Below are 13,300 nucleotides of genomic sequence, written 5' to 3'. Positions count from 1 at the left end.
ACTTCTCAGCTGTCATCGAATTTAATAAGAATTTGATTATAATAATGTCTTATAAAATATAAAATAAAAGTATATGCAGGAGTACTGTACACTTATTATTGAATATTTAATTTTACAACGCATCCATATCGACATGTTGTTTTGTTTGTGTGTGACATTTACATTTCAAATAAATGATAACCCTTCAAAACTAATACTGACAGGTCGCCTGCGTTAGAAAAAAAATGTAAACACACATGCTGTCGGAAAAGTTATTTTTATATTTGTCTGGGCAGATTCGTGCTTTTGCCAATAATCTATTCGCCTATTGGGTGCTTTTTTGAGTTACCGTTTTGTCTTATCCCGAACAGAATGCGTCGTAGTCGCAATTGTATAGAGATTATATCTAATTGTGCTATGTGTGGATTCGTTATGAGATAGCAAAAGTGCTGTACAACAATAATAATTGATTGTTCTAGTAACATTATGTATTATAATAATAGTAAGATACCTTCAATTAGTGAGTTTTATAAACAGACATCATAAATGTGACATGCAATAAGTGAGTTATCAAATTGGTTTGATTTTCCTTGCCCAATTTCAAAATGCCTGGAAAAGTTAAAGTGAAAGTGTTGGCGGGCCGCAATCTGCCTGTTATGGACAAGGGGAGTGATACAACAGATGCCTACGTTGAAATTAAACTTGGAAACGTCACCCACAAAACGGACATCTGCAGAAAATCATTAAATCCGCAGTGGAATTCATCAGAATGGTACAGATTTGAGGTTAGTGCTGTTTATTTTGATCGTTTTCAATGGGCAACCAATGTCAACAAGTGGTGACATTGTGCATATTCTAATTATAAAAGACACAATATAAATGACTTGTAAAATGAAGCTTTGTATTCTGATTGTCTTGAATTGAAATCATAATTTAATTTTAATTTATCTAGTAACTACTGACTTAATTGTTTCCACGACAGTAAAACTCTTCTCGAGAGTACCTATTATTTATCTCTCTTTTAAATAAATTAATGTGAATACTGTACAAGGATAATAGTGTTGTTTCCAACTATCTGCGGCTAGTGGAAGCATTTGCACGGCATTCCCAATTGGGGTATGTTGTGAGGCAGAATGGAGCGGGGAGGGGAAGTTGATAAGTACTGGGTCCATAAACACATGAATAGTATTCTTTTACCAGAGTGATACTTAGGGCGGGGAACACTCAAGATGATCAACGATAAAAATGGTTGGAAATAAGCAAATATAAAATTGCTCAACATACCACTTGACTCATCAGTGCCTCAGTTTGGAACATTGGTGAAAAGTTGGAAACAACGGCTGTTAGAGTAACTACCACTCTGGAACGTGCCGTGAGTAACTGTATATTAATAATATGTGAAATAACACTTGTGAAATAGCCTCTGGATTTGTGGCCGAGTAATAAAGACGGTCATTGTCTATGGAGACTATTCTTATCTTCATATTATTCAGGTTGATGATGCAGAGCTGCAAGATGAGCCCCTCCAGCTTCGGCTCATGGACCATGACACCTACTCGGCCAACGATGCAATTGGAAAGGTCTACATCTCCCTCAATCCTTTGCTGTTACCAGAAGCACAGCAGCACCCACCTAACGCTGTGCCGCCAATCACCCATTCAGGAAAAGGTAAAATATCATTCTTTATTAAGTATTTGGGCAACCCTGAATCGAGGGCTTAATGTCAAAAAACATAAATAATTGTAGGTCTTAAAGTCAAACAAAGTTATCTAAACACATACAAAAAAATATATTTCTGTCTTTTTGTAGTTAACATTGTTCTAGCCCTCAAACTATTGGTATGTTTTTTGTAGATAATGTTGTATGTATAGTAACAAACTTTATATTTTTCAGTTGTCCAATAAAAAAAAAGTAGAACTCAGACGAAACCATATAGTAACTACTGTGTAATAAATAATATTTAAACTGTTTTAGGTGCAGTCATGTCAGGGTGGATCCCGGTCTTCGATACGATGCACGGAATAAGAGGGGAGGTGAATGTGATAGTCAAGGTGGAACTCTTTAATGACTTCAATAAGTTCAGGCAGTCATCTTGCGGAGTCCAGTTCTTCCATTGTAAGTATTTTGTATTAGTTACACTTGAATTCCTAATGAATTTTCACAGTAAGAAAGACTAGAACCTTCTTTCATAACATTTTCTTTGCTATAGTTTTTACTATCGTAATGATACTAGTACATTAAGGGTAAACGTAACATATATTGTAACCTACGCTTACATAGATGGCGTTAATTTAATTATTTTATGAAAATATGCTTTTTGGAAGTTATGCTTTAAAATATTATGTTGGTAATATATTTTGTTGGTCCTCACCATCTGTGTCACTGTCACTTACTTGTTTGAGCCAGTTGTTCACCACAGATTCAGCACCTTCATCAAGGATGTTTATAGTATTACGAGACGCCATTATATCAACTGAAAACAAAAAAAATACAGTAAATAGGCTAAAACTGTAACATTAATACCCCGGTGGAGTGATTACTCACCTATCGGAGCCATGCACATCGACGTCCGCTCTCCCTCGCGTTTGGCGCGTCACTGCGTGAAGGTACTGGAATACACAATTTGTAATTCCAAAAACGAACGGTTTTATGAGCGCTGAAAGTTTTGAATGGAGTCCCAGGGACCTACCGGGTAAATCAAGGTTTAATGCTTCTATGAATGAGCAGATCGTGAATAATTTTCAAGTTACCCTTGACGAGTCGAACGATGGTTACCCATAATTAGGTCTCATCGCTCTAGGCTTTGAGCCATGGCTGCCTAAATTTAGGTACACACTTTTTGCAAATTTATTTTTTATATTTTTTTTTATAAAACCTACAAATACGGGATAAATGATGAAATAGGGGTGGATTCATTGGCTTTAAACCGCGGTGAGCAGTTTATATGTCATTATTTATAAACAGATAAAAAAAAAGTGGGTGTGTCAAGCCTACGCAAGACAGAAGTGAAACTTCTAGTATTCCTCTCTCTCTATTTTCATTTCATCATCTCTATTTTCTCTCTTAGGTTAGTTTGAAAATTAGAGGTTAAATAATTCAACGACGAAGCATGGATTTGCTTTTTCTAATATTTTCTTATAGATGAATGACGTTCGATTAATGTATAGTTCCAAAAATTTTCAATTTATTCACAAGTATACAATATTACATAAATAACAATATTACAATTAAAAATTACAAAGAAATTACAATGACAATTTACCAATCATGTGCCATTTTCATTGTCAATTTCATGAATATCATTTCCTAATGTCGTGATAATTGGGTTATGGTAACTAAAGTGCGAGATATATACATTCCAACAATACTACTATATTGTGAAATATTTATCAACTCTTATAGGTTATATTTACCTTATGTTAATGTCATCACTGTGTGAATCAGACTCTCCTCTTCTTTGGTGATTCTCAGGGGATATTTCCTCTTGTGCCACTGATGTGTTCATCACCTCTATCTCGTCACTACTCATTTTTAACACTGAAATTCTGTACCAAACCGTATGAACCACAATCAATTACGTATTTCACTCGTATTACACTCACGACGCAGTATACTAACCAAGCAGCTGATGCTTGGCGTGGCGCAGTTCGCTGGTGTCTGAGAGAGAGGAAAGAAGAGAAGAGAGAGAACGTTCGTGAGCGGCTCCCCCACCTCAACAAGCGCATATGGTGAGAGAGGGACAGTGAACGGTGAGCGGTGGTGGGGGTACCCGCATTTTCGTGTCGATCCTGACTCGGTTTTACTCCGTCCCCGAAAATCCATTACGCGCCTAAAGAAGTTTCACTTCAAAATTTTAAATGAGCGCGGGCGAATTCTAAACCGAATGCCCAAAAACCTCAATCTCACTTACTTTGTTTTAGCACTATTATTCACACTCATCAGAGCTATAAATATAAACTTTTTGATAAATTCTAAAGTTAGCTTCCTAAGGGCTATGTAAGATTAACTTCATTATATTTTACAGCCTTGATGGACCCTAGAACCTTAAAAAATATTCATAAATAGAGGTGCCAAAACAAAGTTACTTATTTAATTTATAATGACACCTCAAAGCCATGATATGTATACAATTGACAGTGAAGTTCATTGTGATTATTTTGTTTAAGCTCCCATAATTCCTCACGGCTACCAGGCCCAGGTCATACACGGCTTTGTGGAGGAGCTGGTTATAAACGATGACCCAGAGTACCAGTGGATTGACAAGATACGAACCCCGAGGGCCTCTAATGAAGCCAGACAAGTGGCCTTTCTCAAACTTAGCGGACAGGTGATTACTTTGTATATTCTTATATTGTAACCAGACTCCCACTTTCAGTGTCAAAATGTAGCTTGTATCAATTCTACAAGTTATGAAATGAAAGAGCATACTATGGAAGACTAAATTTATTATTGAATATTGAAGTTAACATTTCCTTGCTTTCCTAATATTGATTTTTCAGACTGAGATTTCACTCAGATAATTTGAATGATTCAAGATTATCACTAGAGTATTTGAAATTTCCCCAGAATTTGACTTCTTTTGGATATCATATCATTGGTGTATTTCGAAAACTATTCCATATAAAACAACAAAAAATGTTGCATAAAATTGGCCTAAATGGGATCAAGTCTCCACATACATCTCACGCACCCCCAATTTTATAGGATTATATGCATTTTAGACTATTTAATTATTCATCTAAATCACTCAGTCAATTTATTCACGTAAATGTCACAGCAACCATAAGGTCATATTAATATCAAATAATAACTATTAATTCTACAGGGCGCCATATCATTTAGCCATAATGATAAAAGTAAAGAATAATTGAAATGGTAAAACCAAGTTTGAAATAACTACCAACTGTGAATGTTAATTTACGCGTTTCGCTAGCGTCGCCATGATCGTTTTAATTGTGCGTATATATGACTTACTTTCTTTAATTACTTATATTACCGAATTGAAGATATTTAAAAAAATTTGAAACACCTGTCGTTTGGTTTGAAAATCATCATTGTAACCCTATTAATCTTTACAAATAAATAAAATATTTTGACATACTGTTTCTATATAAGATATATCGAATACCTTATTTTACATACAACAATTCAAATCATAATATGTACTCCCAAAACTCTACTCAGATGTATCTGCAAAACTCACAATTCTTTAAGAGATATTGATATTTTCCACTCTACCCTTAATTTTTTTTTTAAATCTAATTAACCTTACAATGTACTGAAACCAAAACATTTTTTTTTGTTCCTCTCTATCCTTTTCATATATTTTTTTTTCATTTATAACTTTAAATATCTACTTTCTTCCTAATCTGTAACCATAAAAAATATTGTAAATGGAAATTAACTGGTAAGTTTTTAGATTCTCACGGCCAAAAGCATTTTTGTTGTTTGTTTTTGGGGTGTTATGCAACACGGCATAACACCCCAAAAACAAACAACAAAAAAGGAAATTAACTGGTTTATTTTATATTCAACATCTTAAATGCAAAATTAATTCTCATATATAACTGTAGGTATGTTTCATAAATATACTAAATTATAAAGTCTAAATTATTTCCTAAATTATATAAGTTAAATTACATCATGTGATTTCTTCATGTGTACCACACAGTGCACTCAATAAATACATATATGAATTCTTAAAAAATCAGTTCCAATTTTGAAAATAGCAAAATCAAAATAATTTTCTGTTCAAAATATTATATTACTTGAATTTTACTTGAATTCTCGAAACAAACACTTTCAATTTTGTAAATGACACTTATGTTTAAAGTAAATCGGAATCATAGAGTTCATTGAACCAGAGTTACAGACAGCGGAGTCACAACCGAAATTAGAATTTTTAATTATTTAAATCATTTAGAAAATAGTTTGAAACTAATAACCTGTCAAAGCCCGGAAAATAAATAAAAATCTTTTTCTATCCATGTAAACAAGCTAATTGGTTTTTCTGTCATTCTGCCAAATTGGAAAAACAAGTTACATTTCATGTATTAATTTGTGGTCAATTCATTCACATAGTCAAATAAATAGATAATAGAAACAAGGAGAGATATGGCATGAAAGCTTGCCAACTGTCGCTGAGCTGCACGGATCATCAAAGTGGCGGAACCAAAGAATACACATTTCATAAACATAAGAAACATATATAAAATAGAACAATTGAAAACAATATATTTTGCACTTTGCCAATCAATACTAGAATATGGAATTATTGCTTGGGGAGGAGCAACAAACTCGGCTATCAATTACATAGAAACCGCACAGAAAACGATCTTAACCCTTGAGACGTTGTTGATTTGCACGGATCGAACCTTATACAAGCTTCCATTTTTTCAAAGACAATAACAAGCACTATTTCGTTCTCTTTCTGACATAAAAGAAATAATTAATTTTTAGATGAGAGGAAGAGAGATATATGCATTTTAATAATGTGCGGTCGTTCTGGGACAAATATGGTCTTAGGAGAGTATAATGCGCGCACGGCATTTGGGACTGTTTGGGTCTTAGAAGGTCTCAAGGGTTAAAGGTAATACTAAAAAAATATAGACTGACTGATACAGACCAAATATTCAACAGCTGTGACGTACTAGATATACGCCAATTATATGTTAAAACACTACTAAGCTACATTTTTGACAAAAAAAAAATTTAAACATTCACAAAATATCACTAACAGACCAGTTAGACAAGCGTACAAAGAAGACATAAAAACTCCGACAGTAAATTCAAGTTTTGGACAAAGACACTACCAATGCCATGCTATAAAAGCATTCAACAGTGTAAAACTTGAAATTAAAATTGAGGAAAACAAAAATAAATTTACACACAAAATTACAAAATGGAAGAACAAAAAAGACAATATTACCAAAATTTCATAGCATAAAATAAAAAAAAAAACCTACACTTAACACACAAAACCAATATAAACACACATCACTCACAAACACACAAGATTATATTTTAAATGTATTATTTTTTCTTTAAATGTATTATGTAGATTATATTTTCATATTATAAAATGAAGGCCTCAGCACGGGCAAGCCACCCAGTGAGGCCAATATTACTGGATAATTTTAATAATGGTTCATGTTTCTATTATGTATGGTATTGCATAATGCTTTTCCCTCCCAGGTCCAGCGCAAGATAGGTCTCAAGGCCCTGGAGCTGGGGGCCAATGCGGTGGTGGGATTCCGGAGGTGCCTCGACCTGGAGGGCGACGTGGGCGTGGTGGCGCGCGGCATCGGCACTGCTGTCACACTGGTCCGTACGCACGAGCCCCTGCCCCCCACGCAATCTGCGCACGGCAACCAGGCTGTGTCACCCGACGCACTGGCGCAGTGAGTGCATTGGTCACTAGTTTATTAACATTATTATGTAGGGGTGGAACCCTAGCCCCTAATATAAGGTCTTATTTATGAAACTCAATGCAATTAGGTTATATTAACAGTATGTATTTGTTTAGTTATTATGAAAAATTTAAAAGATAACTATTACTATAACCTGTTGGTTGGAATATGGATATGGCAAAAAAATACAGTGAATAAAATAAAATTGCATTCTCCAACATTAATATGATCCAAATTTAGTGCCATATCGTTAAAGAAAATGTTTTTAATTTTCCAAATAATTTTTTAGTATTAAAGGATTATGCCATTCAAATTTGCATTTACAGCATTAGTTATGTATTAAAATTGTTATTTAAACTGCCCTCTTAACAAATATACAGGGTGCGCCAGAGAAACTTACTTATTTGAAAAAATTCCCGACCGTTGAGTTGGGCAGGTAGAGGGGCGGGAGGGGGCGCATCTGGAGGGGGAAGTCCCCAAGTTTGTTTCCCATTCTCGTCAGTTGCCATTATGCTGTGGTCTAGAGAGCAGCGGGCCTTCGCCGTCGAGAGCTTCTTTTGTAACGGTCGCTCAGTTGTTGCTACGCAACGTGCCTTTCGCGCTCGCTTCGAAATTCCTCCTCACAGACTCGTTCCTGGCCGTAATTCGATTCTGTCGTGGGTCTACTCATTTCGGGAGTGTGGAAGTGTCGCTAAACCCAGAAATGGACATCAAAGGACCAGCAGAACACCGGAAGCTGTGGAAAGAGTGAGGCAGTCAATTCTGCGTTCTCCCCGGCGTTCGGCTCGCAAACATGCAGTTGCTCTGGGAATTCCGGACACCACTGTTAGACGAATTCTCCATGAAGAACTTCAATTTCATCCATATAAATTGGCTGTTGTGCAACAATTAAGTGAACGCGATTTTGTTGCCCGTCAAAATGCATGCGAATTTCTGCTTGACAACCTGCCTCAAGCTGCGGTCGTTTTTTTCAGTGACGAGGCTCACTTTCACATTTCCGGCTCCGTCAACAAGCAAAACATGCGTTATTGGAGTGGTGAAAATCCGCGTGAACTTCACCAGAAGCCACTTCATTGTGAACGAGTTACTGTATGGTGTGCGATATCGGGAATGGGAATAATTGGCCCTTATTTTTTTTGAAGAAAACGAACGCGCAGTTACAGTGAATGCAGCTCGTTACAGGAGCATGATCGAGGAATTTTTTATTCCAAGCCTCGAAGAAATGAACGTTAGGGACGTGTGGTTTCAGCAGGATGGAGCCACAGCACACACAGCACGAAACTCAATGAATTTGCTGCGACAACATTTCCCCAACCGCCTCATCTCTCTCCGAGGCGATATCCCATGGCCGGCGCGCTCTCCGGATTTGACTCCATGTGATTTTTTTTTATGGGGTTATTTGAAATCCCTTGTTTATGTCCATCGACCACGGATCATAGATCACCTGCAGAACAACATTCGCAATGCTATTGCCAATATTCCGATTGATATGCTGAGAAGAGTGGACGAGAACTTCAAAAAACGACTTAACCAGTGTATGCGCGATGAGGGTCGCCATTTAAAAGATGTAATTTTTAAGACAGTATGAAAAAAAACTTGGTACATTGCATTTTCAAATAAAAAAAGAATTACAACAATAACTACAGTGCTTTTGTTTTTATTGAACTTTCAAATAAGTAAGTTTCTCTGGCGCACCCTGTATATACATATATAGCTATACAAATTATCCAATTATAACTTTTTTTTAAAGAAATCCAAACATTCCCGGGTTATGAATAACCTGACAATAATTTGAAAATCTTCTACTACCACCATAAATTCCTCAAAGTAAGCGGAAAATGTTGCTTGTGTCGTGATGAAAGCCAACCGAGGAATTGAACTCGCGAAGCCTGGGTGGCACCCAAACGCTATGCCAAATCAGCAACTGACTGGTCATTTGATAGTTAATGGTGCGCAAAGCCACTGCTTTGTATTACAAATTCTGATTCTAATCGTTCCCCTTGAATTCTTTGAAGAAATTATGTCAGGCACTATTTTTAATTCATTATTTGTTTTCTTATTTCTTGCATGATCTGCTGTGTGAATCAAAAATATTCAATCATCATGTGTTATTTTGTGATTATTTCCCTCTTGTGTTTCTGTTTTCTCCCGCCATGCCTGATCTTAGACAGTTGAGAAAATACATAGATTTCTTGAACACTGACAATCAAGACGCTGATCACAGTTCGGTCTCCAATCTGAGCAACGAGCAAGTGGCCACTATCCTGAATGTCTTATCGCCAAATGTAAATGATTTCAATTTAAGAGATAATTCGGGATTATTGAAGCACAGTTCGAGTCTAAGCTCCGACTTGTTTACTTCAAGATCAACTGAGCAATGGCAACGTAATAAGTTCCTATCTGAACAGTCTGTCGCTCATGGAACTTCTTCCCAGAGCTTACGGGAAGATGCCTTGAGTTCCAGCCCTTTGAAACTATTACTGGAACAGGAGGACTCTAGGCAAGGTGGCATCTGCAAGAATGCTTTAACTAGAAGTCTGAAACACATCAAACATTCTCAGGGCATTCTATCAAAAAAGATGGGATTAGGTAAATCTAAAAAGTCACAGGAGGATGATGAGAATGCTGACAAGGTGTCCATGAAGTCATATACATCTGAAAAATCTCTCAGAATCCAATTCTCAGACTTCAAAAGTGAGTTAAAGAAGAAGACACGATTCAAAAAGGCTCCAAGTATTAAAAGATCCATCAGCAGTAGCGACGGTGGCGGTGAGATGGCTGCTCTCCTGGTTCGCTCCGTAATGCAAACCCACTCCAGCTTGGATTGCATTAAAGAAAGCCAAGAAAAAGATTCTCCCATTTCTACATTAAGGAGGTCTGCTAAGACATCGGTTTCGGAAAACCCCCCTGAACATCCTGTTCCTAATCTCGCTATTGTCATCGAGGTTGTTCCGGTACACTGTACTGTTGCACACCCCGAACCAACCGATGATTTCCCTAAGTTAAAAGCTTTCTCTCTCGACAAAATAAATACCAGCTCTGACACATCTATCGATAAGGCGGGAAAATTCCTCAGTGTCCGCAAAAATAAAAGGGGCGATCCGCAGTCATGCCCGAGTACTCCCAAGGGTATGGGGACCAGCGATTCCTTTTTAAAATTACCCAGTGAAGACAATTTGTACGTCTCGGGAAGCTCGGATGAATATTCCACCAGTGATGAAGATGAAAATTCTGAAGAGCTCTCTGATCATATTAGAGGAAGCAGCAACCTTGACACTGTCAGCCTCATTGTCAAGTCTGTGCTTGAGAATAAAAAGGACAATTACAATTCTGAAAATATTGAAGGCACGCTATCCTCAGAAGTGATGGAAAGTGTATCCACTCCTAACCTATTCAGAAAACAGGCAAGGCAGTCGGCTCAAGATTATTACGAGAATATGGAAGGCAAGCCTGAGGCCATGGAAAGTGTTTCCAGCTCCGACATATTCAAGCTACAGGGGGCTACGGGAGATTTGGGTCAAGGTCAAGATTACTATGGTTCTCTCAGTGACTCGAACATTTCATCTTCGTTAGAGAATTTTAGACTCACCCATTTGGAAGGTGAGGATATCACGCTGAATGACTATGATCATGATTTTTCAATTGTCCAATCGGAGGAAGAGTTGACTGAAAAAGATGATATTGATAAAATCTTATTATCTCAAAAAGTTGACACAGATAATATTTTACATCCACTGCAGACTGGATTTGGTAATTCAAGTATTTTCCAGGATTCTTTAAGTGCCGGTGTTATCGATCAAAAATCGCCCTTGCAAGAGCACACTATGAACCAACCCGTTACTTGTGACGTTCATCCCAAATCACACAACATATTCGACTCGGCCTTTAAGAATGTTTTGATAGAAAGATTGCACCTCAAAGGATTCCATCACTCTCAAAGCACTTCTCCCAAGTCTCCTGCCATTTCTCCTTCTGGAACCGATTGTCCGAAGAAATCTAGATTTCATTTCCCCAACAACCTGTTTCGAAGGCACACTTCCGAATGTGGCACCACTCCCGGAAGCATCTTCAGCCATAAATCTGGTTTCCTCTCGCCAAAAACAAAGAAGAAGAAATTGAGAACTTTCTCAGCCGGCGATAAGGATTTAAAGCCAGGACTTATTACAACAGCAATCCAAACTATGCTAATGGAAAAGCTGAATGTAATGGGAGAAATCATCAACCATGAACCTATTGTGGGAGATGACAAACATCTGAGGAAACAGTCCAACTGCTCTCTTGATATCACTAAGTTTCTTTCTGATGACAGCAATTTCCCAACGTCCCGTGATAAAACTGCAATAAATACTTTTAGATTCAACGAAACGTTGGTTGACTTTTCTCCTCCCCTTTCTACCACACGACAGCATAAAAGTTTAACAGACATATCCGGCTTCGAATATGGTTTTATAGACACTTCACAAAAGATGAAAGACAGAGATGTTCTTTCTCTTCCCAGAGAAACAGTCCTGGGTTCTCTCTTCATGTCCATCAATGATTTAAAACATGAGGAAGACAGAAGGCACTATTTGTCTGTGAGCTCAGATTTTTCTTCGCAATCAAGTGTACAGCGAAGTGTGGATAAAAGTTCTCATTTGGAAGACGAAGTACATTTTGATAACAGGGATGCCCATCCAGAGAAATCAACATTGGAAGAGTTTGAGCGTCACCATTCTGAGTACAAAACTGAATACAATATCGATAAAGAGAATGCTTCTTATAATTGCCACGATAACCTTCAAGATACTCATCAGGAAAAGGAAGCACACTACACCCCTGCTGATCGTCTCACTGATAATATTTCTCCTGAGAGTGACAGGCAATCTAATTCTGAGGATGAAGAATCTAAAGTTGGAGGAAGTACTTTGAAAGTTAATTTCAATCTAAGACAAGAAGAAGGTCACAGAGACCCCAAATCAGCAATCAGAAAGAAATCAGACCCAAATGAACTGGCCAAATTCAGAACATCCTCAACTAGAGGTTAGCTTTTGGTTTCCCCACCATTGTATGTGTTATTTGCAGTATAATAGAATGACTTATTTACATCCATGACATGGACAATACCACATAATAGCTTTGCCAGTGTTTTGTGATGCATTTTGATAAACCAAATTTTACAATGTCTATAATATGCCAGTGTATAGTTTGCTATCCCCTTTCCACTAATATAGAAGAATGAGTTCAGAATTGTAACTCATACTTTCACATATATCACAATAACTTACAATACATTCAAATACTTCACTATAATCGACGCTATACCTGCAAAACTGAACCCCTATCATATTGCATCATGGAACCTTAAAGCTTGACTGACTCATTGTCATGTGTGGTTGGTTCTAACTCGCATGTGTGTGTGTGGCGCTTGTATTAGGGCGGGGGGTGCCGGGGGCGAGTGCAGCAGTCCCAAGCACACGAGGGCCGAGTCCCATGGCAGCCGGCCACCCACCACCAACCTCAACATCAACGTGTCCCATCGCAGGTCATCAGACTCCGATCTAAGCATCACACCTAAAGGTTAATATCTAACTTCAATATTTTCATACCCAACTTAATTTAGGCTGGGGTGTTTCACAGAAATTTAAAAAAAAATTGGCTAATTGATGACAATGTTACTTTTGAATTTCTGTGAAACACCCCGACCTTAGTCCTGCCGCTGAGCGTTTCATTGTAAACATTCTTTCTACTACATGCATCATTTATGAAAAAGATGGAGAGATTACAACGAATCTATCAGCGGTATGTCTTTATAATATTCTAAATAAACCAAAATGGTGTCTTACCTACATCACAACATTAAAATTACAAAATAATTTAATTTATTTTTTTATTTATACAATTTTTTTTTCCTAATCACTCCTAGCTCACATTTT

General features: G+C 37.1%; 1 protein-coding gene across 2 annotated transcripts in view; it reads left to right on the top strand.

Annotated features, from left to right (window-relative positions):
* Positions 1 to 13,300, top strand: part of LOC149417569 (C2 domain-containing protein 5) — a 35,664-nt gene continuing 22,364 nt past the window's right edge. The window contains exons 1-6 of one of the 2 annotated variants that reach the window (XM_089640407.1): positions 1 to 764; positions 1,473 to 1,647; positions 1,954 to 2,094; positions 4,146 to 4,306; positions 7,174 to 7,379; positions 12,802 to 12,944. In XM_089640407.1, coding sequence (XP_089496533.1) covers positions 585 to 764; positions 1,473 to 1,647; positions 1,954 to 2,094; positions 4,146 to 4,306; positions 7,174 to 7,379; positions 12,802 to 12,944 — 1,006 coding nt within the window. In that variant the 5' untranslated portion in view covers positions 1 to 584. Of the gene's footprint in view, positions 765 to 1,472; positions 1,648 to 1,953; positions 2,095 to 4,145; positions 4,307 to 7,173; positions 7,380 to 10,447; positions 12,408 to 12,801; positions 12,945 to 13,300 lie in introns of those variants that run through there. The other variant, XM_089640406.1, reaches the window with a different exon arrangement.

This window comes from Hesperophylax consimilis, chromosome 15 (genome assembly GCF_061612785.1).
Source record: "Hesperophylax consimilis isolate HC1 chromosome 15, BYU_Hcon_1.0, whole genome shotgun sequence".
NCBI classification, from domain to species: Eukaryota; Metazoa; Arthropoda; class Insecta; order Trichoptera; family Limnephilidae; genus Hesperophylax; species Hesperophylax consimilis.
Note: the sequence above shows the minus strand (reverse complement) of the source record. Positions and strands in the feature narration are given on the sequence as shown.